Source organism: Abrus precatorius, unplaced genomic scaffold, assembly GCF_003935025.1.
Source record: "Abrus precatorius isolate BTA unplaced genomic scaffold, Abrus_2018 Scaffold9, whole genome shotgun sequence".
NCBI classification, from domain to species: Eukaryota; Viridiplantae; Streptophyta; class Magnoliopsida; order Fabales; family Fabaceae; genus Abrus; species Abrus precatorius.
In genome coordinates, this window is record NW_020874439.1 from 2510690 (window position 1) to 2534568 (window position 23879).

Below are 23879 nucleotides of genomic sequence, written 5' to 3' on the forward strand. Positions count from 1 at the left end.
CCATCTCAACGAATAGAGAAGTTTGCTTTGTTTGAAAGACATAAAAATCAATAAATCTTATATACTAAAAACTATCCATACTTTTTTTTTAACTCTTCCAAAAAGTTCACTTATAATGAATATATTAATTTTTAAATAAAATAAATAGATTTTATACATGCCTCAACTAAAAGATCTCGAGAAAAAAAAAAAAAGCGTTGGAACCAATAATTATAATTCTCTCTTTGTGGTAAAGGAAGTATAACATAAATTTAAGAAACCAATGCTTGCGGAAAGTTATTAAATATTAAATAAATAATATTACTTATTTTTCCTCTGTGATACATGATGTTCTGAATTTTATTTTATATATTAATTATTATATTTTAATGATAAATTTTAAATTTATATAAAATAAATACTAACTAATAATTTGTAAATAAAATAGTTGTTTATTATAAAATATTATTGATTTATTTCTCTTATGAGATATTTTTAATAAAAAAATTTACCTGAAATCTTGGAGACCCAGTCAAAATTCACATATAAAAAGGAGAAAAACTGACATTACAAATTAATTAATATACACGTGCCTTCCACGTGGTTTCAACAATATCTTTCTGTGTTTGAGATTCCAGTTCTCAACCGCCAATTCTTTCAAGACCACACCCTCCCCAAGCGCCATGGAACTCAATCATCATTCCCACCCATGCCCATGGCCACCATCTTTATTCCCACCACCTTCAAAACTAAGCTTCCCAGCCCACGCTATTCTCACCGGAGGTCCACCTGTTCTTCCGTCACCGCCCAATCCCGATCCGCCAGGGAGCACCTCCTAACTCTCATCGCTGACCAGGAGCGCGGCCTCCGCACCCAGAAAGACCCTACGCAGCGAGCCGCAATCGTCGAAGCCATCGATACCATGGCCGTCGTCGGCTCCGGCTCCGTCACCACCGGCGATTCGCTGTCGGGGACGTGGCGGCTTCTGTGGACGACGGAGAAGGAGCAACTCTTCATCATCGAGAAGGCTCCCTTGTTCGGAACCCGAGCCGGCGACGTATTGCAGGTTATAGATGTTCGGAAAAGGACCCTCAACAACGTCATCACTTTTCCTCCTGATGGCGTTTTCTTTGTTCGTTCTGGTATTGAGATTGCGTCGCCGCAGAGAGTGAATTTCAGGTGAATACTACTACTAATAATAATGTTCCTTTTGTGTAATTGTAGTTTTGAAACATAGTTTAGCTTTAGCATTTACCTCTGTGTGTGTGTTTTTTTTATTTTATTTTTCTAAGCTGTGTAGCGTTACTCAATTTTAAAGTTGTTAGATATGGAGTATGAAATCATTTATGTGCCTTCAAATAATAGCTTACACATTTGGGAGAGTTAGGGTCTGTTTGGTTTCACTAATATTTTTTGTTTTCATTTTTTATTTTACTTTTAATTATAAAATTGCCACTTTATTTTCAACTATTCCTATTTTTTGTTTTTGACGTAGTATTAGAGTTGTGCCATTTTGCGTGACCTTTTTCAGTCCATGCTGTTGAATTCCTAAATTTTAGAGCTCGTTTGTTATACTCTTTTTAGCCCATCCTTAATTTTCAATGATGGTCTTTTGGCATTTGTTGGGTATGCTTCCACCAAAATCGTACACTTTCTTTCAACCGGAGTCATGTTCATTTGGTGTGTACAATGCTCAAATTTGGTGTGCTATTCCAACCCTCAGTTGTTTTCAATTGGCTCAGATTATTTATTTCCATTCTATGGTTGTTATATCTGGATTGTGGCTTCTTTCTCACTGGAAAAATTGCAAAACATACTAGTGGTGACTTGTTCCCATCAACAATCATTTTGATAGGAGCTATGACTTACACTACCTTGGACAAATTTCCAAGCTTATTAGACCTCTTAAGCGTTTGGTCGATGATTTGAAAGAAAAGGTTGATGTTAAACTTGAGTTATGGAGGGAGATTTTAGAATCTAAGGATTTTTGCTTGAGTAGAAGTAAGACAAAGTATATGTATTGTAGGTTTAGCAAAAAATAAGATGAAGATCATGTGTTAAAAGTAATGTTATCAATGGTGGATGACGGCTCATAGCAAAAACCAAAAAAACTGCCATAAAGTTATGGCGGCCGCCATGGCGGGTTATGGCAGATATAATAAAATATATAAAAAAATACTATAGGTCACAAGAAATGATAGAAAATAATTAACTCAAAATATATGCAGCACAACCTACAATTCAAAATATAATTCAATACAAAATATGCAATTATCAAATGTCAAGTTAACAATAAAAACAAAGATGAGCAATTTAATCCTCTTTTTCAACTCCAACATAATCATCTTCTTTCTCATCTACCAAGGCATATCTCTCCTCCTCTTCTCCCTTAGATTGTGGAAACTTTTGCAGTTTTGATAGTGATACCACTTGATGGACTCTTTCTTTTCTTAGAATGACGCCTAGTATATATTGTAGGCTCTCCAATTCCAAAAACTTCATAAATAGTTGCCCAATTTAAAGTGTTATCACCATAAAAAACTAAGTCATTTCCAGTATCCTCATCATGAGCATCATCATCCATTTCTCCAACCAACCACTCGTTACACTCATCAATGTCATTGAGTGTAATTGGATCAATTACATCTTTAAGATTGTAACGTTCTTTGAATTGTTGATTATATTTCACATAAACCAAGTCATGTAATTTTTTGTGATCAAGCCTATTCCTCTTTTTTCAATGAATCTGCAACATGAGTTTAACTAAAAGAATATTAATTAGTCTCTTTCTAATTTTTAGAAGAAAGTAGTAGGTTTGAAAGATGAGAAATTACTTGCTCAAAAACACTCCAGTTGCGTTCACATTCGGATGCACTACATGTCAAGCTCAAAATTTTGATAGCTAGTTGCTGCAAATGTGGAGTTGAATATCCATACATTCTCCACCATTGAGCTATAAAATGAAAGATAAATTATAACTCTAAAGATGAATTATAACCTTAAAATTAAAAAGTTGAAGACTTTGATGAATTACCAGGAGCAATGCTTTTTCTTTGTGATTTTGCAAAGTCGGACCCAAAGAGACCACCACCACTCTTATAAATTGGTAATTCAAATAGTATGCTTTGTTGCACATCCCGACTTGGCCCTAACCTCTTGATACAATCATACAACCCATTTATAACCTCCAAATCAAATTCTATTTGAGGGTTGCCATAAAAGAACTCCGGGTTTAAAATGTTACCAGCTGCATGTAATGGACGATAAAACTGACAAGTCCATCTATTATCAATGATTTCAAACACATCTTTGTATTTGCTTCCATTATTTTTGAATGACTTCATAATAGTTTTTTTAGCTTTCTCCATTGCTTTATAAATATATCCCATGGCTGGTCTTCTTTCCCCATCAACCAAACGTAACACCCGAACAAGAGGAGCCATGATTTTCAAAGTAGATACCACATTATTCCAAAATACAAGATTTAATAGAATTTTGGTTGCTTTCTTCCCTTTAACTTCCTTTGACAATTTGTTTTTACACCACTCCTCAAAAGTAAATATTTTTCTAAGATTTGTTTTTTCTTGATGAAGCCTTTCTAATGATAGAAAAGAAGTTGCAAATCTAGTAACTGCATGCCTCACTAATTCCCTCTTGTTTGTAAAATTTCTCAACAAACTCAAGGTATTTGAATGACTGTAGATAAAGCCAACAACAGATATTTCCCTTTGAATTGTCTTCTTTATCAAGGGAAGCTTTCCAATATTTTTAAGCATAAGATCTATGCAATGAGCTGCACAAGGAGTCCAATAAAGATGTTGCCTTTTTGCTTCCAACATCTTACCGACCAAGACATAATTGCTCTCATTATCTGTTATCACTTGCACAACTTTATCTTCTCCAATCTCCTCCACAAGAGCATCAAGCATCTCAAATAATTTTTCACCAGTCTTCACAAAATTAAATCCATCAATGGACCTCATAAACATAGTTTCAGCAGGAGAATTGACCAAGAAATTAATAAAACATCTTTGCTTTCGATCTATCCATGCATCTGACATGATAGAACAACCATATTTGCTCCATTGCTCTTTATGATCTTTCATCAAAGAATCAGTATATTCTAACTCTTTCTTAAGAAGTGGAACTCGAATATTATGATAACTTGGAGTCGGTAAATTTGGACCAAGGGCACCAACAGCTGTGAGCATTTCTTGAAAGTTTTTCAATTTAACAAGGTTAAAGGAAAGGCCAGCTTGATACCAAAATCGAGCTATGTATTGATGGACCCTTGCCTTGGCTTCTTTGTCACATCGTTCTCTTATATTTGTTTGTCTCAATTTTCCTTTTTTTTCTTTTCTCAATGGCACTTTCTGACTTTCTACAAAACAAGTCCACTGGCCCTTTCTGATTTCCAATGACAATGCTACGGGTTTGGGTATCCTCTTCATCCTCACTTACATCATAACTTATACCTTCAAAGCTTCTCACATTTGGCATCTCAAAATTATTTTGACTCTTTTTTTCCTTTTGATATGTCTCAATCTCTTTTCTAACTTCTTCTGGACACTTGGGACAAGCTTTCACATTACCCTTCTTTCCAATTAAATGTTGTTTCACTCTGGTGATTCCAGCACTCATAACTTTTCCACAAAAGTTACATATAATGTTGTTTGTATCTTCATCTTTAACTGAATGAGCATATTTCCATCCTGGGTCAGATGATTAGAAGTTCTTGAACAATTTGATGAAGACTCATGTTGAGCCATGTTAAGAGTAGCTGAAATAAATAGAATTTTTTTTTGAGGAAAATCAGAGAAAAATAGAGATGTGGGAGAGGTAGAAATTGAAAGATGGAAAGGGTAAAATTTAAATGAGGGAAATAAAAAAAAATTGAGAGGAAAAATAAAAAAAATAGCTACCAGAAAAAATGGAGTTGCCAAAGATGGAGGTGGAGTCGCCGAAAATGGAGGTTGGAGTCGCCGAAGATGGTGCAGTCGCCAGAGATGCAGTTGCAGTCGCCGGAAGTAGAGACCGAAATGCACCAAAATAAAAACCGAAGGAGCCCAATACAAAAACAGATCTCAGCAGAGAGATCTCAGAAAAGAGATGGAGGGCTCTCGTAGAGAGAGAAAGAGAGAGAGACTGAAATCTTGATGGAGGGCAAAGAGAAAAGAGATGAGCAGAGAGGAGAGTGAGATCGTAGAAAGAGATAGTGCAATCGCAAAGAGAGGGAGAAGGAGATCGTAAGGAGAAGAGAGGGAAAAAACCTGATTTAGGGTTGGGTTCTGAACTAGGTCGGGTCGGATCTGGCCAAAAAGTGCAGAAAATCCATATTTTTAAACAAAAAACGCCATTTCTAACGATTTTCGCCATGGCCGGCCGTTACCGCCATGCTCGTAACGGCCGCCATGTCATTCCGCCACGCACCGCCATCTTCGTAATGGCCTCCGTCATTTCCGCCACGCCATTCCGCCATGGCGCCGCCATAACCGACATTTAACAACTTTGGTTGAAAGTTAAACTTGATGATGATATCTTACCACAAGTTTCCAGTTTTGCGTACTTGGGATCAATTATACAAAATGATGGAGAAATTAATGAAAAAGTTACTCACAAAATAAAAGTTGGATAGTTAAAGTGGAGAAAAAAATCAGGAGTGATTTGTGACCATAAAGTACTTATCAAGTTAAAAGTAAAGTTTTACCGTATTGCAATACGACTAACTATCTTATATTGTAGTGAATGTTGGCTTTAAAGGAACAACACGAGAAGAAAGTGAGTGATAGAAATGAAAATACTAAAGTAGATGAGTGGACACACAAGAAAGAACGTGATACAAAATGATAGTAAACGAGAGAATATTGGAGTAGCACCTGTAGTAGAAAAGATGACTGGAAATCATCTAAGGTTGTTTGGTTATGTGTAGAGAAGACCTTTGGAGGCACTGGTAAGGAGAATGAATTGCATGACTTTTAGTCTAGTAAAAAGGGGTTGAGAGAGACTCAAAAGAATCTTAGATGAAGTTATTTAAAGATACCTTTTGATTAACCAGATTTATGAAAATTTGGTTTCTAACTAAGCTCAATGGTATTCTGTTTGTGTGATCCATGTAACCACCTCACCTAGTGAGATAAGGCTTGTTGTTTAGATCTCATAAGATTTCTAGTTGTCTGAAATTTTCAAATGAAGTGTTGCATCTTGCATAAGTTTTACATATGTGAAAATTCAATAATTGATTGCCAGGAAATTTTTGTTAATTACTTTTTGAGTGAAATTTTTTACTCAGGAGGTCATGCAATATTCCAACCTGTTAGAGTATGTTATTACATAACTGTAACTGGTGACTGTATACACATTCTTGTCATAGAACCTGCTGTATGCTAGCATTGCCAACTGTTAGTTTTCATTGTGATCAAATGGTAGATAGCTCTGTGTTTGACAACTCTATAAATATAGTGTCTGAAAAGCGAGAATCACCAGTTGTATTCAATATTTTTCCTCAACAGCATCAGATTTATCAGAAATTTCCCTGTCACAATTTCCCCTCATTTTCTTTCCTTTACTATCATTTTCTCACTTGTCAAACTCTAATACAACCAATTTTCAAATTTGAAGCTAATAGTCATTCTAGGTGTCATTCTATGTTATCTCTTTAGAAATTAGCAGGGTCAAAGTGTTTGTGACTGGAGACTGGCAGGGCCAGATTGTATATTGGATTGAGATCAGAGTGTGGCAATGAAGGTGAAAAACACTGAGACTAGACTTGCACACAGTAGAATGGGGGATTTTGATTTGGTGATCTTTGATAAAAAAACAAAGTTACAATTAAGCCTAGTGGTGGATTAGCAATAGACAGAGAAATAGAGAAAGAATCATGGAAATAAGATGGAGCTCCATATTTTTTTGGAACTCAATTTGGGAGTAGTGATGGGATCGGTCATAGAGGATGCTATTGCTTTGGTACCTAGCTTTTAGGTACAGAGGGAGGGAAAGGACATCATGAGACTGAATTGATATAAACTTGATATCATATGATGATATTAGTTTGTAATCCTAGTTAAATAAGGAAACAAATCATGAAATAGTAAGAAAATATAAAAACTAATCCTTAGAGATTATCTAAGATAATTATTCTAAGATTTAAATATAATATACTATTGGATATTTTCCATATATTCAAGCAAGAGCACTGAGTTGTTTCAAAATTTCATTGCATTTCTTGGGTTGTTTTCAAATTTAATTAGACAAATTGTCTTATTGAATTATTGAGTTTGTGTTAGCAATACTACACTAATACACCAACTAATTATTAATATGAATGCGTGTTTGGTTTAATTTATTTTGGAGACTTATTCACGATTTGGCAACTTTTGCACGAACACTTGTTCACGCCCACCTAGATCCTGTCCATCACACACAGAACCATTGCATCATATCTTAATCTTGAGCTTAAAGTTAACGACCATTTCTATTTGTTTGTATCAGGTTGCAAGCATATCTAACTTGTTATTGGTGTGAGTTTGAAGAGTAACCTTATGTGTTAAGTTGTACACTGATATTTATATAATAGAATTGTACTCTTATACTTTTAAATAGCAAAGTTAAAGTACACTTTTAAAGACTAAATTATTTATTTATTCATCTAAGAGTCATTTAATATATAGTCCTTGGGTAATATTTCAGTTTATTTTAGCATTTCATCCCATTTCATTGAAAAACAAAATTGTTTGGATTTATTTCATATACAATATAAGGCATACAATTGTATTACACTAATTAGTAGTCATAGATAATAGATAGATAGATAGAGGTGTAAAGAAGCTAATACGCGTGAGGATTAATTTGTACATACAAATACTTTCAGGGACCAAGAGCACTTAACTACACATGTCTAATTCATGTCCCATATTAGTAAATCTGTTACATTTTATTAATAACCATTAATGGGAGGACAAAACTGTGAACAAAGTTGATACATTTGGGGACTGAATTTTATAAAATGACTCTTTCAGGGATAAAAAATAAACAAGGTGCTACTTTCAAGGACCAAATTGTATACTTACTCTGAAGTTTTAGACAAGATTTTATATGGATGGCATTGTTTCATACTTTAATTAAAAGTGTAAACTTGAAAATTAAATGTATATTGTTTTCACAGAAATATTCATATTATCTATGATGATTGATATTGGTTGTTTTTAGATTTACTAGTGCAGTATTGCGTGGGAAGAACTGGGAAATGCCATTGCCACCGTTTGGTCAGGGTTGGTAAGTACTCTTACTATGTTGTTGAAAATTTTAGTTGAATGATTTAGGAATATTTCTGATCTATATTCTAATATTACAGCATTGCCTATTGACCAACAATATCAGTGTTCATTCCCTCTCTTTTTTCTTTTAAAATTTAATGGTTGTAGAGATGTGCATAATGATTATGTAATATCTACATGATATTATATTATTTAAAATCATGTTATCCACAATCACACTATCTATGCAGTTACCTTTTTTACATATATTAATCTCAATATTCTCTTTCAAGCTAGAGCATATAAATAATATGCAACAAGCTTGTATTATAAGTAATATTTTCATTAATTTCTCATCATTTTATATAATCGATCCCAAGTACTTGAAACTTGGAATTTGTGGTATAGTATTATCCCTAATTTTAACTTTCTAACGCATAATCTTCATCTTGTTTTTTGCTAAACTTAAAATACATGTATTCTCTCTTACTTTTATTTAAGCAAAAATCTTTAGATTCTAAAGTTTTCCTCCATAATTCAAGTTTAGCATTAACCTCTTCGTTCGAATCCTCAAGCAATACTATATCATTTGCAAAGAGCATGCACTTGGGGATAATATTTTGTATGCTACTTATAAGTATATCTAAGACTAGATTAAACAAGTAAGAGCTCAAAGTGGAGCCTTGATGTAAATCTATCCCTATTGGAAAGTCCTTAGATGCATCTTTAGAAGTTCTTATACACATAGTAACCCTCTCATACATGTCTTGTATAACTTGAATATATTCTACCCGAACTCTTTTTTTAAAGTCTTCCATAACACTTGTTAAGAAACTTAGGTCTAACTCACTCCCAAAAGCTAGTTCATAGGAAGAGGACTACCCTGTTAGCCTTTATAAAGAGTATTTAAACTCTATTTCTAGTTAATGTGAGACATGTTCACCATAGTAGTCAATAGTGGTCACTATCGTGGAGGTGCGAAGCAAAGTGACAAGGTGCTGCAATCTCATCGTCGTCGCATCAGATTTTACTATAGCAGCCATCGCATTGCAAATTGCAGCCATCGTGGCCGCTATTTCATCCTAGGTCAAATTCCTAATTTATCCTCCCTTTTTGAACGTTGGGTGACTTTTAAGGGGGCAATCTTGAGATTTCTCCCTACTTTTGCATTTCTAATATCTTCTTCTCCCTCGCAAGCTACCCCTAAGCCCCTATCTCGTTCTCATCTCTCAGTTCTCCTCTCGTACTCCACTTCTCTCCTTCTTTTGCTTTCAGTGTCCTTCATCTCCGGCGAAGCTTCCAACGTGATAAAGTCAATCTCTAGTCATCTTCTTCATTTTTAGTGAATCTTCTGATCCAAACGTTTTCTAGTCATCTTCATCTCTGGCGAAGCTTCCAACATGACCTAAATATTTTCTTGTCATCATCTTCATCTTCGGCTAAACATCCAATGAGCCTAAATATTTTTTGGTGACCGACTATTCTCTATTTTTTATTTTCCTTCTATGTTTTGATTTTCTTGCTTTAATTTGTTTAAAATTTGAATCCATATAATAGAAGCAATGACTGCCCTTGACAATCAGTCATATGGAACTACCTCTATTTCAATTTCTTCTTTTGCATTAGTGAAGCTAACAGGTAATAATTTGGTATAGGTTGGCAATGGAATAGTTTGAAAGACATCAATAATAAAATATCTATTACTTGTGACTTTTGTGGAAAAACTACCACCCGGCAGTATTACCCGAGCATAAAGACATTGAATGAGAGTGAAGAGAGATGTTGATAGTTGCCTAATGATTTTCAAAAAAGATAAAAGAAACACTAATAATAACTCAGAAGAAGAAGAAAGTTGAGATATAGGTATATTTAGTTCATTTTGATGAAGATAATGATGAGGAAGAAGTGCAAGAAATTCAAAATATTTGTAGTGAAAAATAAAAAATTGCTACATCAAGTGCTACATCAACTTGTGTTAGTGGTGGTACTATCACCAAAAAAGGAAAAAATGTCAAGGCCCCTTGGATTTATTGTAGTTGAAGAGTTCAAAAACAAGCATCAAATTAGCAAAGGCAAAAAGACAAACAAGTATAAATGATGCTTGTGTCAATACATAGAGCAATTTCTTTGTAGGAATGGATATGCTTTCAATATTGTGCGTTCAAAAAGCTTCAAATTAATGGTTAAAGTTATTGTAAATTATGTACCACACCTAAAGTATCCTAGTTATTATGAGTGTAGAGTTTGTCTTCTTTAAAAGAAGTAAGAGTATACAAAAGAAATGTTGAAAAGTTGTGAAGAAGAAAGAGAAAGTGTGGATGATCAATTATGTCAAATGCATGAACAGATTAAAAAAAAAAGAATATTGATCAATTTCTTAATAAATTGTCCAACTGGTTCTTAATATGTGAAAAGCATTGATACATCTGTTTATATGAAAATTGGAGAAAAGTTGTTTGACCTCTTGGATAATTTTGTTGAGGAGATTGAAAAGAAAAATGTTGCGCAAGTAGTCACTAATAATGGAAGTAATTATGTGTTAGCTGGTAAGAATTGTTCTTAACTTTTAAATAATTTCATTTTAACAATTTGTATTCTTATTTTATTAGTTTTAATTTTAGACTATGCAATTTAATTTTAGCCAAGTTGTTCTAAGCTAAAAGACTATTTAACTGTTTGTTTTAAACTCCATGCGCTGCACACTATATTGAATTAATGTTGGAAGACATTAAAAAAATAGCGAGAGTCAAGAGTATAATACAAAGTGGAGTTAGTCTTATGAGCTTTATTCATAATCATTCATTGACTTTGAACATTATTAGGATGTTCACAAATAAATCTGAATTGGTTGAATATGTAGTGATAAGATTTGTCACAACATTTCTCACATTGCTAAGGTTGCATAACAAAAAAAAAAAAAAAAAAAAACAAAACAAAAACAAAAAAACAAAAAAAAACACCTTAGAAAAATGTTCACTTCCAATGATTGTAGTTTAATATATATTAAGTATATTTAAATTTTCATAATAACAGTCAATTTGCTATCTCGCTATAGTATTTTTGGGGTCGGTCGCTCTATGCTGCTATCCAATGTTGACTACTATGATCTTAACATCACTCTTATTACCCAATCATATGTTTTTTTCAAGTCAATAAAAATTATTTGTAAGTCCTTTTCTTTGTAGCTATACTTTTTTATCATCTTTCGTAAAGAATATATAACTTCTGTTATCAACTTTTCTATCACAAAATTAAATTTGATTTTTTGCAATCTCAATTTCTTACTTTAATTTATGTTCAATCACTTTTTTCCTCAACTTCATAGTATGACTCATAAGTTAAATCCATCTATAATTTGTACAATTTTGAATATCACTCTTGTTCTTGTATATAGGAACTAAAGTGCTCTTCTTCCATTTACCTGATATTTTTAAATCTTAAAATCTCATTAAAATGTTTAGTGAGTCACTCAAGTCTTTGTTTTTTCAACTTTAATAGGGATATTATTAGAGCTAGCCGTTTTACCATTTTCTATCCTCTTAAAAGCTTATTTTACTTCCAATTTCAATCCTCTGGTAATATGTCAAATTTAGATATAAATTTTCATTTTTAATGATGCTATATTTTTATTTGCTCCTTATCTATCATTAAAAAGTTTATAGAAATATATCTCCTATCTATCTTTGAAATCTTGATCCAAAACTAGAATTTTTCCTTCTTCCTTAATACATTTAACTTGATCTAAATCACTATTTTTTTTTCTTTATTTTTGTTTAGCTTATAATTTTTGTTTCATCATACTTTGTTTCAAGATCTTGATAAAACTTTAAAAGCATTAAAACACGCTTCATTCACTATTTTTTTTGTCTCATATTTTGCATTCCGATACATTGTCCAATTTTCAGCATTGTTACATATATGAAAAGTTTTAAAACACATCATCTTCTCTTTAATATACTCTTGCACACTTTCATTCCACCATCATAATTGTCTTTGATCCAAAACCTCTAGATTCACCTAAATTTTTTTTGGCAAATTTTCTAACCTTTGTAGCTATTTTGTCTCAAATGATGTTAGGATTACCTTGTGCAACCCAACTACCCTTTTTTACTAACTGGTTTTCATCTTTAAGTAGCCACCATTTGATTTTTGGAACAAACAATAACTTGTAGAATTTTCTGTTTACAAGTCTTGAGATGAACATCAAGGATCAAGACCCTATGTTGTATAGTAGTAAGACTCTTTCTTAGAATTACTTTATAATCCTTGCAAATTACTTTGTCCAGGTTTCTTACCAAGAAAAAATCAATTTGTGACCTTGCAACTCTGCTCTTGAAAGTGATAAGATGTTCTTCTCTCGTTTTAAAACAAGTGTTCATAATCTTAAAGTCGTAGGTCATTAAAAAATTAAGAATAGATTGTCCTTTCACATTTGACTTTCCAAAACCAAAACCACCATGAATCCTAGTAAATTGTTTTGCTTCACAACCAATGTGACTATTAAAGTCTCTACTCATGAAAATCATTTTGGTTTGTGGAATTTCTTAGATGATGAACTCCTCTAATCCTTCTAAAACTTTGTTTTCAAAAGAACTTCTCAGTTAACTTGTGGAGCATAAGCACTAATGATATTAATAGTATCTTGTGCAATTAATAACTTCAAGGACAAGATCCTATCTTCAATCTTTTTAATCTATCACACTTTTTTTTTAAGTATTATCCACAATAATGCTTATTTTGTTCTTCCATTTACCTTTTTTGTATATTAAAAAAGTTTGAAACTTGTAGCATCAAACTTCTTAGTCTTATTTCTAGCCCATTTTGTTTCTTAAAGGTACATGATGTTAATCTTTTTGCGAATCATAGTGTTCACTACTTTCAATGGCTTTCTTATCAAAGTACCGATATTCTATGAATCAAACAAAAATATGCATTCCTGTATTAACTTTACCTACATTCATTCGGTCAAATGTGAGGACCTTTGCTTATTTAAATTTTTGATCACCGAAGTAGTGACTATCTCATTTGACACTATACTTGAGCCATATAGCATGTTACTTCCGGATAATGACGTAGTTCTAGCACTATACTTGAGCCATATAGCATGTTACTTCCGGATAATGACGTAGTTCTAGCACAATATCATCATGTGTAACCAATATAAAAAGATTTTGACTAGTTTTACGTTGGCTGTCGAGACCTAACACTACCTTTCTCCTTTTTCCGGGTATGGGACCGGCTATGGAGCCATTGGCAGAGTTACAGTAGTCTCTTTTAACTAAGAAAAAATTATATAAGCCTTGGTTGCATGGTTTGGCAAGAGAATGGTTGAAAATCCTAATGAAGAGAGAGTTGAAGCAAACAGAGACCGAATATGATTAAGTAGAAGTCTTTGAATTCTTGTCTTCCTAAGTAAGGAAATTGCCACAGGAACAATGCTTAAGTTTTATGTAGGAGGTTAACAGCAAGACATCAAACGGAAACTGCATATATTGAAGCCTCGATCCCAACTTCAAGCCAAGCTGTTGGTCCCTCCTCTAACCAAAGAAAGTCATGGTCCCTATCAGAGTCACTAATACTAAACGTAGCAATTTTTTTATTCACATTTTTTTTTAGTACAAACTACTGAAAATGAAAATAAAAAATCCATAGAGCCTCGTTTAGTTGGAGAAAACATTTCATTTTCATTTTTTTTCTTTTTAGTAATAATTACAAAAATGTCACTTTGTTTCTTTTATTCAAAGATTTGTATGGTAAGCGATGAAAACAATAAAATTAAAGTGAATATTTGTTTTATTACACTTTACCATTTTCTCTAGAAATATTTGAAAACACGTAACAAAGTAAAACTAGTATGACATTTTTAATTATTAGTAAACATAAATGAAAAATTAAAATAAACATTCTCAAAATAAATAAATCCTAAATTTCTGGACATTTATATTTCCTTTCATGTTTCCATTATACACCTCATTTTCTTCCTTTCCTTAGCAAGCATGCCTTATGTAACACTCCAAATTTTTGTAAATTAGTAATACATTGATCGTCTTCATTTTGATCTTGCATGTGTGTACTTGATTGTTTACAAGAGAGAGAGTCAAAATCCGTTGACATCATGTGTCAAACTTGAACTAAGTTAAATTGTTTACAAACTAAGTTTTTATGTCCTAAGATTTTGCCTTACCTGAAAACACGAAGCTATTATTTTATTTTAGATGATTTTGATATGTTTCTTTCTGGAAAGGTTTGTGAATGAACACACATGACACAGTATGAACTAGACCGTGAAGGAAGCCATCAAATTTTAATTCGTCAAGCCCAATCAAAGAAAATTTAATGTAATTGGGTCTTGCTCACTTATCCATTTTATCTTGATTAGTGATTATTAACTTTTAAATTTTTTAGGGAGATATCTATTAATATTTTTGGCTGCATTTTGTACTAAAAAATATGAACATGAGATCAGTTCACTAAACCCGCCCTAGGATCAATTTTAAAATGAACAAAATCCCACTCTTCCATGCCCCTCTCAAAATACACGGCTAATCAACCCCTCACCCACCTCACTTTCATTTTTTCGCCCCTCTCAACACAATCATCTCATCTTCTTTCTACCAAAATCGAGTCACTGTCTCTATCTTACAACCTCCATTTTTCTTCTTCTTTTCTTGCATTCAAGAGCACCTTTGCATCGCTCATCATCTCTTCTGCATAGTCCACCCCTTTGATCCTCCATTTTTGCCCTCTTCTCGTTTTAAGCTTCAAAATTGAGCTCCATAGGAAAGGGGAGAACTGCATTTTTGTTGTCCAGAGTGGTGAGACAAATCTCGTTTATGATGTGTGCATGTGTTTGTTTTGATATGTTTTATGATAATCTTAGATCTTGGAGGAGGACCAGTTGGTGCTCTCTTTACCCACCTTTAAGCACTTTTCAAACCGAGTAAGAGGGAGAAGATTTTAGGTTGTTAGTTGGTGGAATGGTGTAGGATAGCCCTTAATCCATGGTTGAATGCGTTTGATTACATGTTTGCATGAATGATTGTTTGGACTTCCTAAGGGCTGTGTAAGCCCTTTGGGTTCTAATTTTTTATCTGTGGATTGATATTCTGTTGAGTATGTGGTTTTAGTTAAATTACACTTGGATTTTTGAAGCTCACAAAAACGTTTTTGAACTTTGCATGTTGGCTTTTCTACTGTGTTCAGAAGATTGCATGCCATTTTTAACCCTTTATGAGTTGTAGTTTTTAGCTGAAATTTTGCAGGATGATTACCCTCTGTGTGAAATTTTTACAATTTTACCAATTTTATTTTATTTTTCAATTTATACTATTTTTCTAGTGTGGTATGCTTTGTTCTGACCTGCATGCAATATGTCCGTGTTGAGTAATGACACTTGGAAGAAAAATATTGTTTGTCATGGTAAGGTATGAACAATGTGGTAATGAAACTTCTGAAGTTTTACTTTTGTGCAGGTTTGATACTGTCTACCTCGATGATGAACTTCGAGTTGTAAAGGACATCAGGGGAGATTATTTGGTTGTTGACCGAGCTTCCTTTTGCTGGAAAGAATGAATGGAATCTTTATTATGTATTTGCTGGTGCGTCTTCATTAATGAAAACTTCTAACTCAATTGCATGTATAGTTTTAGTTCAACTTTGTGCTATATTAATTAGACAAAACTTATACAATGTTCTTTAGTGCCCTTTAACATTAAAATTAGAGTTTTATTTTAATAAAAAAATTGTATTTAATGTTGTTTTATATAAAATTAAGTGTTATCAGTAGCGCTTCTCTCCAAGATTTCAACCATAGCGAAAGTAACTCCTGTGGTACAGGGTTTTAGCCCCAAACAAATTGATGTAATTCAAATGTTGTCTTTAAACCCGACACTTCACAACAACAAACAAGCGCATCATTTAATTGATGTATTGCAGGTTATATTTATTTGAGTTTTGTTAATTTCAACTAATAAACTTTTATTAAAAGATGTTTACTTATATTAAAGATCCAAAAGCATAATAAATATTTTTTAATAAAATTATTAGTTGCTTAAATTTTGTATAAAAACTGAGGGTAAAATTTTTCTGTTTTCTATTTGGAAAAAGTTATGTAATCAACATGGTGGGTATAACTGTATTTGACCTGGCTTGTTTTTAAGGTTAATTAATTTTACAATTAATAAGGAAGTTTTTGAAAAGAGAAACTCTACAAAATGTATTCCACCTCGTCAGTCATCCTCGGTTATGTTTGTTCTGGTTTCGAGTTTTTTCCTTGGATCGCATTTTAATTTTGTTAACAGCACTTCAATTTCCTATTTTTTCTGTTCTTGAATACTTGATTTTCCTGTTGAAATTATTATTTTTCTATTGTTTTTCTCTTCATGATTATTTTATCTTCTGGCGTTTTTCATGTTTTGCAAGTTGGGCCTTGTAATACGCTGTACTAAGTCGTCATTTGCTCCAATACACTCGTGCAAGTTGGGCCTTGCTATAATAATGAAATTCTTATTTTTGTATAGAATTTTTATCCTTTTTTCATCTTAGTATTTTTTTTTCCTATTAAATTAGTAATTACATAACTTATTACCTCTCTCAATTTTCTCTCTCCCCCTCTTTTTTTATCTCTGTTTTCCTTCCACCTTTACACCCGTAAAGTGTAAGTGTACAAGAATGACTATCGTTTTTGTTTAATTTTTCCACAGCTTGTGTCTCATGCCTGCTTAAGTGCGTAAACTGCATGCTGTAGTGGAAGCATTGAACATTTTGGGCACACTGAGAATTTATTGAACTGAATCCAATAATTCGTATTTTCTATCCATCTTTGAAGATTGCTTGGATGTCATAACCCAGTCCATTTAATTCAAATCGTTGAAAAGCACAAGTAATGTTAATGTTAATATATGGTATGCCAATCTTTTTCTTTTTGTGGCCAATATGTAGTTATTTAATCTGCAATATAGTATCACTATCTTTTCAAAAGAGCAAACATTGCGTTAAAACAGTTTGGACTGTAGTTGTCTTATGTAAGGCGTGTATACTATTATTTACCTATTTAAATTCGGTATCCGGATTCTCTATAATTTTTTCATAACGAATTAATTTTGTTTAAGCAAAATAAGTGAAAAAAGTGATTTTTGGATTCAGTTCAATAAATTATTAATGTGACATCCAAGCAATCTTTAAAGATAGATAGAAAATATGAATTATTGGATTCAGTTCAATAAATTTTCAATTTGTCCAAAATGTTAAAAATTGTGACTTTTTACAAAATTTTAGCTTTAAGAAATTTTTTTAACTTAATAAAAAATTACTTATTTTTTATTTTATGTGAGTAAAATTAATTCATTTAAACAAAAATGGATCGTAGGTTCTGACTTTCTAGACAATTTTAGATTAAACAAAAAATTTTAGGTTAAGTGAAAATTATTTTTTATGCTTATTTCATTTAAACAAAAGAGAATCACAAGATCATGTTAATGCCAAAACGGCAAAAGATTTGTAAGGTGCATTAAATTATAAAGTAATTAAATTTAAGCAAATATGTTTTTCCACCTCTTAATTCTCCTCATTCTCATTTTTTTTAAACAAGGGTAATTAAATTTTAAGCTAATATTGTAACAAAAAAAAATTATAAGGTAATATGAATCTTGAGATCTAAGTTAACATTGCATGGTAAATAATTGTATTTTATATTCATTAAATAGCAACAAAATACCAAAGTGGCATCATTGTTATTTATTTATTCAAAAGGGGGGAGATTGTGGTGAAGACACATTTATTAAGTCGCATATGCTCCCTTCTGATGCATGGTTTAACTTTTTTTTGGGATAAGGCTCTTCTGTTGCATTTGAAGATATTTTTCTTTGCATGTGGCATAAAATCTTGCATAATGACTTTTTTCTTTCTCATATTAATGTTTGATTTGATTTTAGTGGCTGATTATGGACAAAATTGCGGTAGTTGACTAACTGGATTTAGGGTCAGGGTGACGTTTGGAGTCTCATTCTGTCCCCCACACATGGAAGATAAGGGGAACACAACTGCATCAGCAAGCGAAGAAAAGTGGAGCTGTGAGTAAAGATTAGCACACCAAATTGGCTTTGGATTATGTTGTGATTATGCACTAAGTGAGCGTGCAACTACTAGACCCAATGGCTGGGACCATCACGTGTGTGTCCCCTTCGCCATTTTATATTGTATGAGCAGACTTTTTGTCCATTATTATGGATACTTTCTAAAGCTCTCCTTTTTCTTTTTTGATTTTTTCTAATCATCATGTGGGATCCTCGTTACTGTGACTTGTTACGTCTAAATGAACTTGTATTTATTTAATGTAATCTCTTTCCTAAGTCCATATATTATTTATTTTGACCATAATAGTTTTCCTAATAATTATTTCAAATTGAAGTGATAAAATGTAACTAATTTTAAAATATTTTCAACTTATTGTTATAGATTTGGAGTGATTACTTAGATAAAAATATCAAAACAGTTGGTATAACTTGGTATTTTTCTCTTGCAGTTTAAATTAAATACTTAGTTATATTATTTATGTAATTGTTATACATTAAATTATGAGCCTATCAAATAATATATCCTCCAATAAATTATGAAATTTGCTCTTCTTTTCTGCATTGTACATTTTTGACTTGTGGGGGTTTGGTGGCTTCTGATGATGTTTCCTCTGAAATCTCCTTTCAAACAAATATGATTAAATATGCATGCCAGTATTATATATCATTATCTGAATAGATAAATCATAACAAAGTGGATTTAATGTCAAGCATAATTTAGCTACGTTGGGTTCATTTTTTTATTAAGGTTGGCGAAAGGTCAATAGAGTGTAACATTGCTTATAATTTGTACATTACTTTTGCAAATTTGGTAGAATCTATGTTATAGATATTCTATGACGCATCAATAACCAAAATCCCTGCAGTAGCTTCACTTGTCCCGTCAGTACCCTGAGCTTTCTCTATGATAATTATTGCTGTTCCTCCTTCGCTGGCTGAGGCACTGCATATATACAGTGATTCAGTGGATTCTTGTTGAGCACTAGTTTATGGGGAACTTATTCTAACAATGCAACAACTGATATTTCAATGCTGTGCATGAAATCTGGGTCAGATTGATAATGACCCCATTTTCCACTTTCCTTCTCCTATCTCCCCAAAATCCTGTGGGCCCTACCCACTGCCACTGCTTGAGTTTCACATGACATGGGCCCAGGTCTGATAATCAAATTACAAGGTTGGAAACAGATGATTCTTGTTGGGTTAACATGAATATCAGTATGGTGAAAACTAATCCAACTCTGACTAGTTTACACTTTCAAAACAATTAAATTATTTTTCCTTGTCTCATTCATATCATTAATCATTTTATTGTATTTTAGAAGAAAATATAAAAGGAAATAATGAGAAATGGGCATTCTTAAAATTAAAATCAAATTCTAATGTAAAATATTTTGTTTGGACCTTTAAAATTAAAATAATTGTGAACATAACTAATTTAGAGATCGAAATATTAATTTTAGATATAAATTATTTTTAAAATTTATTTATTTTATAAATATTTATTTTAATAAATATTTTTCAAATTAATTTTAAAATAAATAGTTAATTTAATTCATAAAAAATTGTTTGATCCAACTTAATTTCTAAAAAAAAATATTTTAATATAATTTTGATTCATTTAATTAACATTCGTTTATAAATTAGTTATATACTCATATTTTATTCCTTACAAATATTTTTTATATTTTAATCTTCATAGAAATATTTTTATATTTTTAATTCTTGTTGTTACAACACCATTAGCAACACGAATTAAAATGTAATAAAATACTATGAGGATTAAAATATAATTTTTTTTAAGTATATATACTAATTCGTAAATAAGTATCACCTAAAAAGATCATATGTATATTTTAACTAAAAAATAATTGATAGACTTGTTAAAAAAAATTAAAAGTGAGATACCAAATGAAAAAACCATAATTTTTTAAGAGATAAAAAAGATAAATATTTAAGTTAAAGAAAATTATTTATAATCTAAGATCACACTTTAATATATAAACACTACAAAAAAAAAAAAACACTAAAGAGCAATTTTATATCATTTTAGAAAGTGGTTTAAATTATTTTAACAAATATTGCTATCTAAAGTGGATGTACTTAGAAAGTGATTTATAATCATTCTTCAAGTATCAATTTAAAAATAATTTTTATAACAATTACTCTCTAAAGTATGAATCACAAATTTAAAATTTAATTTTTTTTCCTTCATAAGTTGTCTATTACAAATCAAAATTATTTTTATTAGTACATTTAAATTCAATTTTGTATGTCTGAAATTTAAAATTTATTTTTTTGTGAGTTTTTTTTTTATCATAAACTAAAACTAACTTTTTGTCTTACTAAAACTAAAATTTGTATGTTGTGTTAGGTAAATAGTCTACATAAATAAGAGAATGAGATCAAAGTAAGAGGAGGTTTCAATTTTAACAAAGAAAAATAGAAAGAAATAGAGAATGAAGAGAGAAACATGAGAAAGATACTTATAGTTTTGAATTAGAATAACTTTGTAAGCATAGAGAAAACAAAGAAGAAATGAAGAAGAGATTTATGATGTTGACGTGAATTGAGTAACAATTCATTCTTACATGTGTTTATAAGTTAAAAATTGTTAAAATTTCTCAAAATTTTAACTTGTGAAAATAGTTAATTATTAACTGTACTATAAAGTCATCTTTAATAAGCGGTAATATTATTTTTCTCTGCAAGTAGTCATTTCAAAAAATGTAAAATGGTATAGTGAGAACTCATAAAAAAATATTATGAAAGAATAAAATACCATAAAAGTTTATATACAACAGAAACTTTTTATTATGGTTGGAAAATAGTTAAATATGCCTAAATTTTTTTATAGATAAAAAATATAATTAATAAAAAAAGCATAATAAGAACTAATTAACAAAGTTTTGAATCAATACAATAAAAACAACTTACTTATATCATCCTTAAAAAAGTTTAAATTCACTTATATAATAAAATTCATCTTCTAAAGTTTTAAGCAATAATATAATTTTATATTCTATAAATAGCAATATATATATAGGAGGTATTTCAAGTGAGAAGAATTTGTATTATGAGAGATGAGAGGTATTAATAATGACGATTAAATCAAATAATTGACAAGAGAGAGAAAAGAATTAATTGACAAGAAAGAAAAAAACTGGTCATTATTAATACCTCTCACCTCTCATAATAACAAACTCTTCTTACTTGAAATATCTCATATATATGTATCGAAATAGTTACATATATAAATTATAACAAAAGTATTAATGTTAATATTTTATTTATTTATTTAAAGTAAAATAAAAGGTAAAAATATAATATTGTCACTTAATTAATTAAGTATATTTTAAAGATATAATAATATAAGTCTTTTATAAATAAAATTTGATATTCTTGTAAAATTATAGTTAATTGAAATACATATTTAGTCTCATCTTCATAATAGAAATTTATTTATAAATTAATCTATATATTTAAAAGAATTATATTTTAGTTTTTATATAAATATTTTATTATAAATGATATTATAATAGCAATAATTAAAATATAACAAAAATACTTAAATAAGGATAAAAATATAAAATTTATGTATATAAATTAATTCGTAAAAAAATATTAAAGACTAGATATAGATATATATATATATATATATATTAACAAAAGCATAATTATTAAATAGACTATATTTATAAATTTAAATGCTAAAATAATATTTTTAGAAGTTAGATTAAAGTTTCCAAGATATATTTTTGTTTACCGAACAAATTTGCTAAAAGTCAAATCTGGAGATCAGATTTATGAAGGAAAAAAAGTTGTACTGATTCGGGTTCCACCACCCATCCTCTAGCCCATGAATTTGCAAATGGTGTACCCTTTTAAGGTGCAGGCAGAATTGTAGGCTGCTGGGGTTGTGGGCACATTGTGGACACTGTGAAAGTAAGTTGTGTGGGAAGGGATGAGGCCAGAATGGAAAGGTACCCTTTTGTAGGGACTTTCACGGGCCATGCAAGTCTCTGAATGATTTCTTGTGGGGTTGCATTCCTTCACAGCCTTTCATTTATGGACCCATTTTTAAAGAGGTTTGCAAATTTTCAAGGTGACAGAAAGTGATGTCCTCACAGTTCCACCTTCAAGAAAGAAGGGGTGGGGTTGTTACTTTGTGTGTGGTTTGGCACTTTCCTTATGTTATGACGCCAAGCTATGTCGCCTACTTTGGATCCGGACAAGGTTGTTGCTTCTACTTTAGGAGATTACTCGCTATGACCCTTTACTATGCTTCCCATATTTTTTGGAATTTTTCATTCATTTTAACATCCATATTTATTACTAACATTTTTAGTAATAAATACTGAGAAGTTCAATGCTATTACCCTTTTCCTTATCATTTTTTAATTAATCTTTTATTATTAGTCAAAATTTATTAAAATTACAAAATTACTTATAAATTTTATAATTTTAAAAATTCTAATCAATAATGAATGTGATGCTGTCATTCTTTAAAATGATAAAATAATTAGAAAAACATACATATGCTTCCAATTGAAAATATAGATCTTATGCCTTTAAATAAAATCCGTGCCTGACACAGATATTACTGTCTTATTTTACAAATGAATAATGATAAGAATGGTTCCTTTCGGGTACCTTCTTGTCTTGAAATTTAATTTCGAAAAGGATAGAAAATACTTCTTTTAAAAATCGAATTATTTTCGAAATAATTTTTAATTACTTTTAGAATTTGTTTTTGAAAGGAAAAAGTAGGCTTAAGAATGTAAAAAGAAAAATTATGGCTACTAAAAGAAATTTTCTAATGTTATCTATAGAGTGTGGTTAAATTCTGTCAATGAGTCGAAGTTACTGAATCATCTATCCAATTCTATTTATTTATCACTAAAGATTTTATAAGAAATGTAAAAGTTATCTAATAATATTTTATTATGTGATAATACTCGGTGCATTTATCTAATTATTCTTTATTACGTGCTTGGTTAGGCTAGACTTAGTTAAGTTAGGCTTTGATTAAATAGGTTTGGTCTACTTAAAAATTTTAAAATCTAAACCATGCTAAACTATAAGTTAAGAGTGATTACACATGAAGAATTTTGCATTATATAAAATTTCAAGGGAATTGATGTATCAAGTGGACTACAAAATTGAAAAACTCCTAATCATTCGACCATGAAAATAGAAAAAAATAATTACTCAATAGAAAAAAAAAACTTAAAAAGTATGAATTAATTTTTATTATATGTCTATACTTTCTTTAATTATTTAGTTCTGTTTATTTCTTATAAAATAACTCTTGTATTAAACGTACTCACCCATTTTATTATGGTATTATTATGAATAGAATAAATGTTGGTCCTATCACTAAATGTACAGTATTTTCGTTTAGCAATGCTTTATGAGATTACAATCTCATTTAACTCTGATGCTTATTTGTCACTAAACATGTACAATATCATAGTAGAAATTGATAATCCCTCGTTGCTTCCATCTTAGTGACGAACAAGCATTATTAGAGTTAAAACTCCATTCTCACTAAACTCTGTAACAACTTGACCTT

The 23879-nt window shown here is 30.8% G+C and overlaps 1 protein-coding gene across 1 annotated transcript; it reads left to right on the forward strand.

Annotated features, from left to right (window-relative positions):
- Nucleotides 1-655: 655 nt before the first annotated feature.
- On the forward strand, nucleotides 656-18515 carry LOC113849252 (probable plastid-lipid-associated protein 11, chloroplastic). The gene is made up of 4 exons (XM_027479016.1): nucleotides 656-1158; nucleotides 8185-8250; nucleotides 15704-15829; nucleotides 18164-18515. Exons 1-3 carry the CDS (start codon nucleotides 689-691, stop codon nucleotides 15801-15803), a joined length of 636 nt encoding a protein of 211 aa, XP_027334817.1. The 5' UTR covers nucleotides 656-688; the 3' UTR covers nucleotides 15804-15829; nucleotides 18164-18515.
- The last annotated feature ends 5364 nt before the right edge of the window (nucleotides 18516-23879 follow it).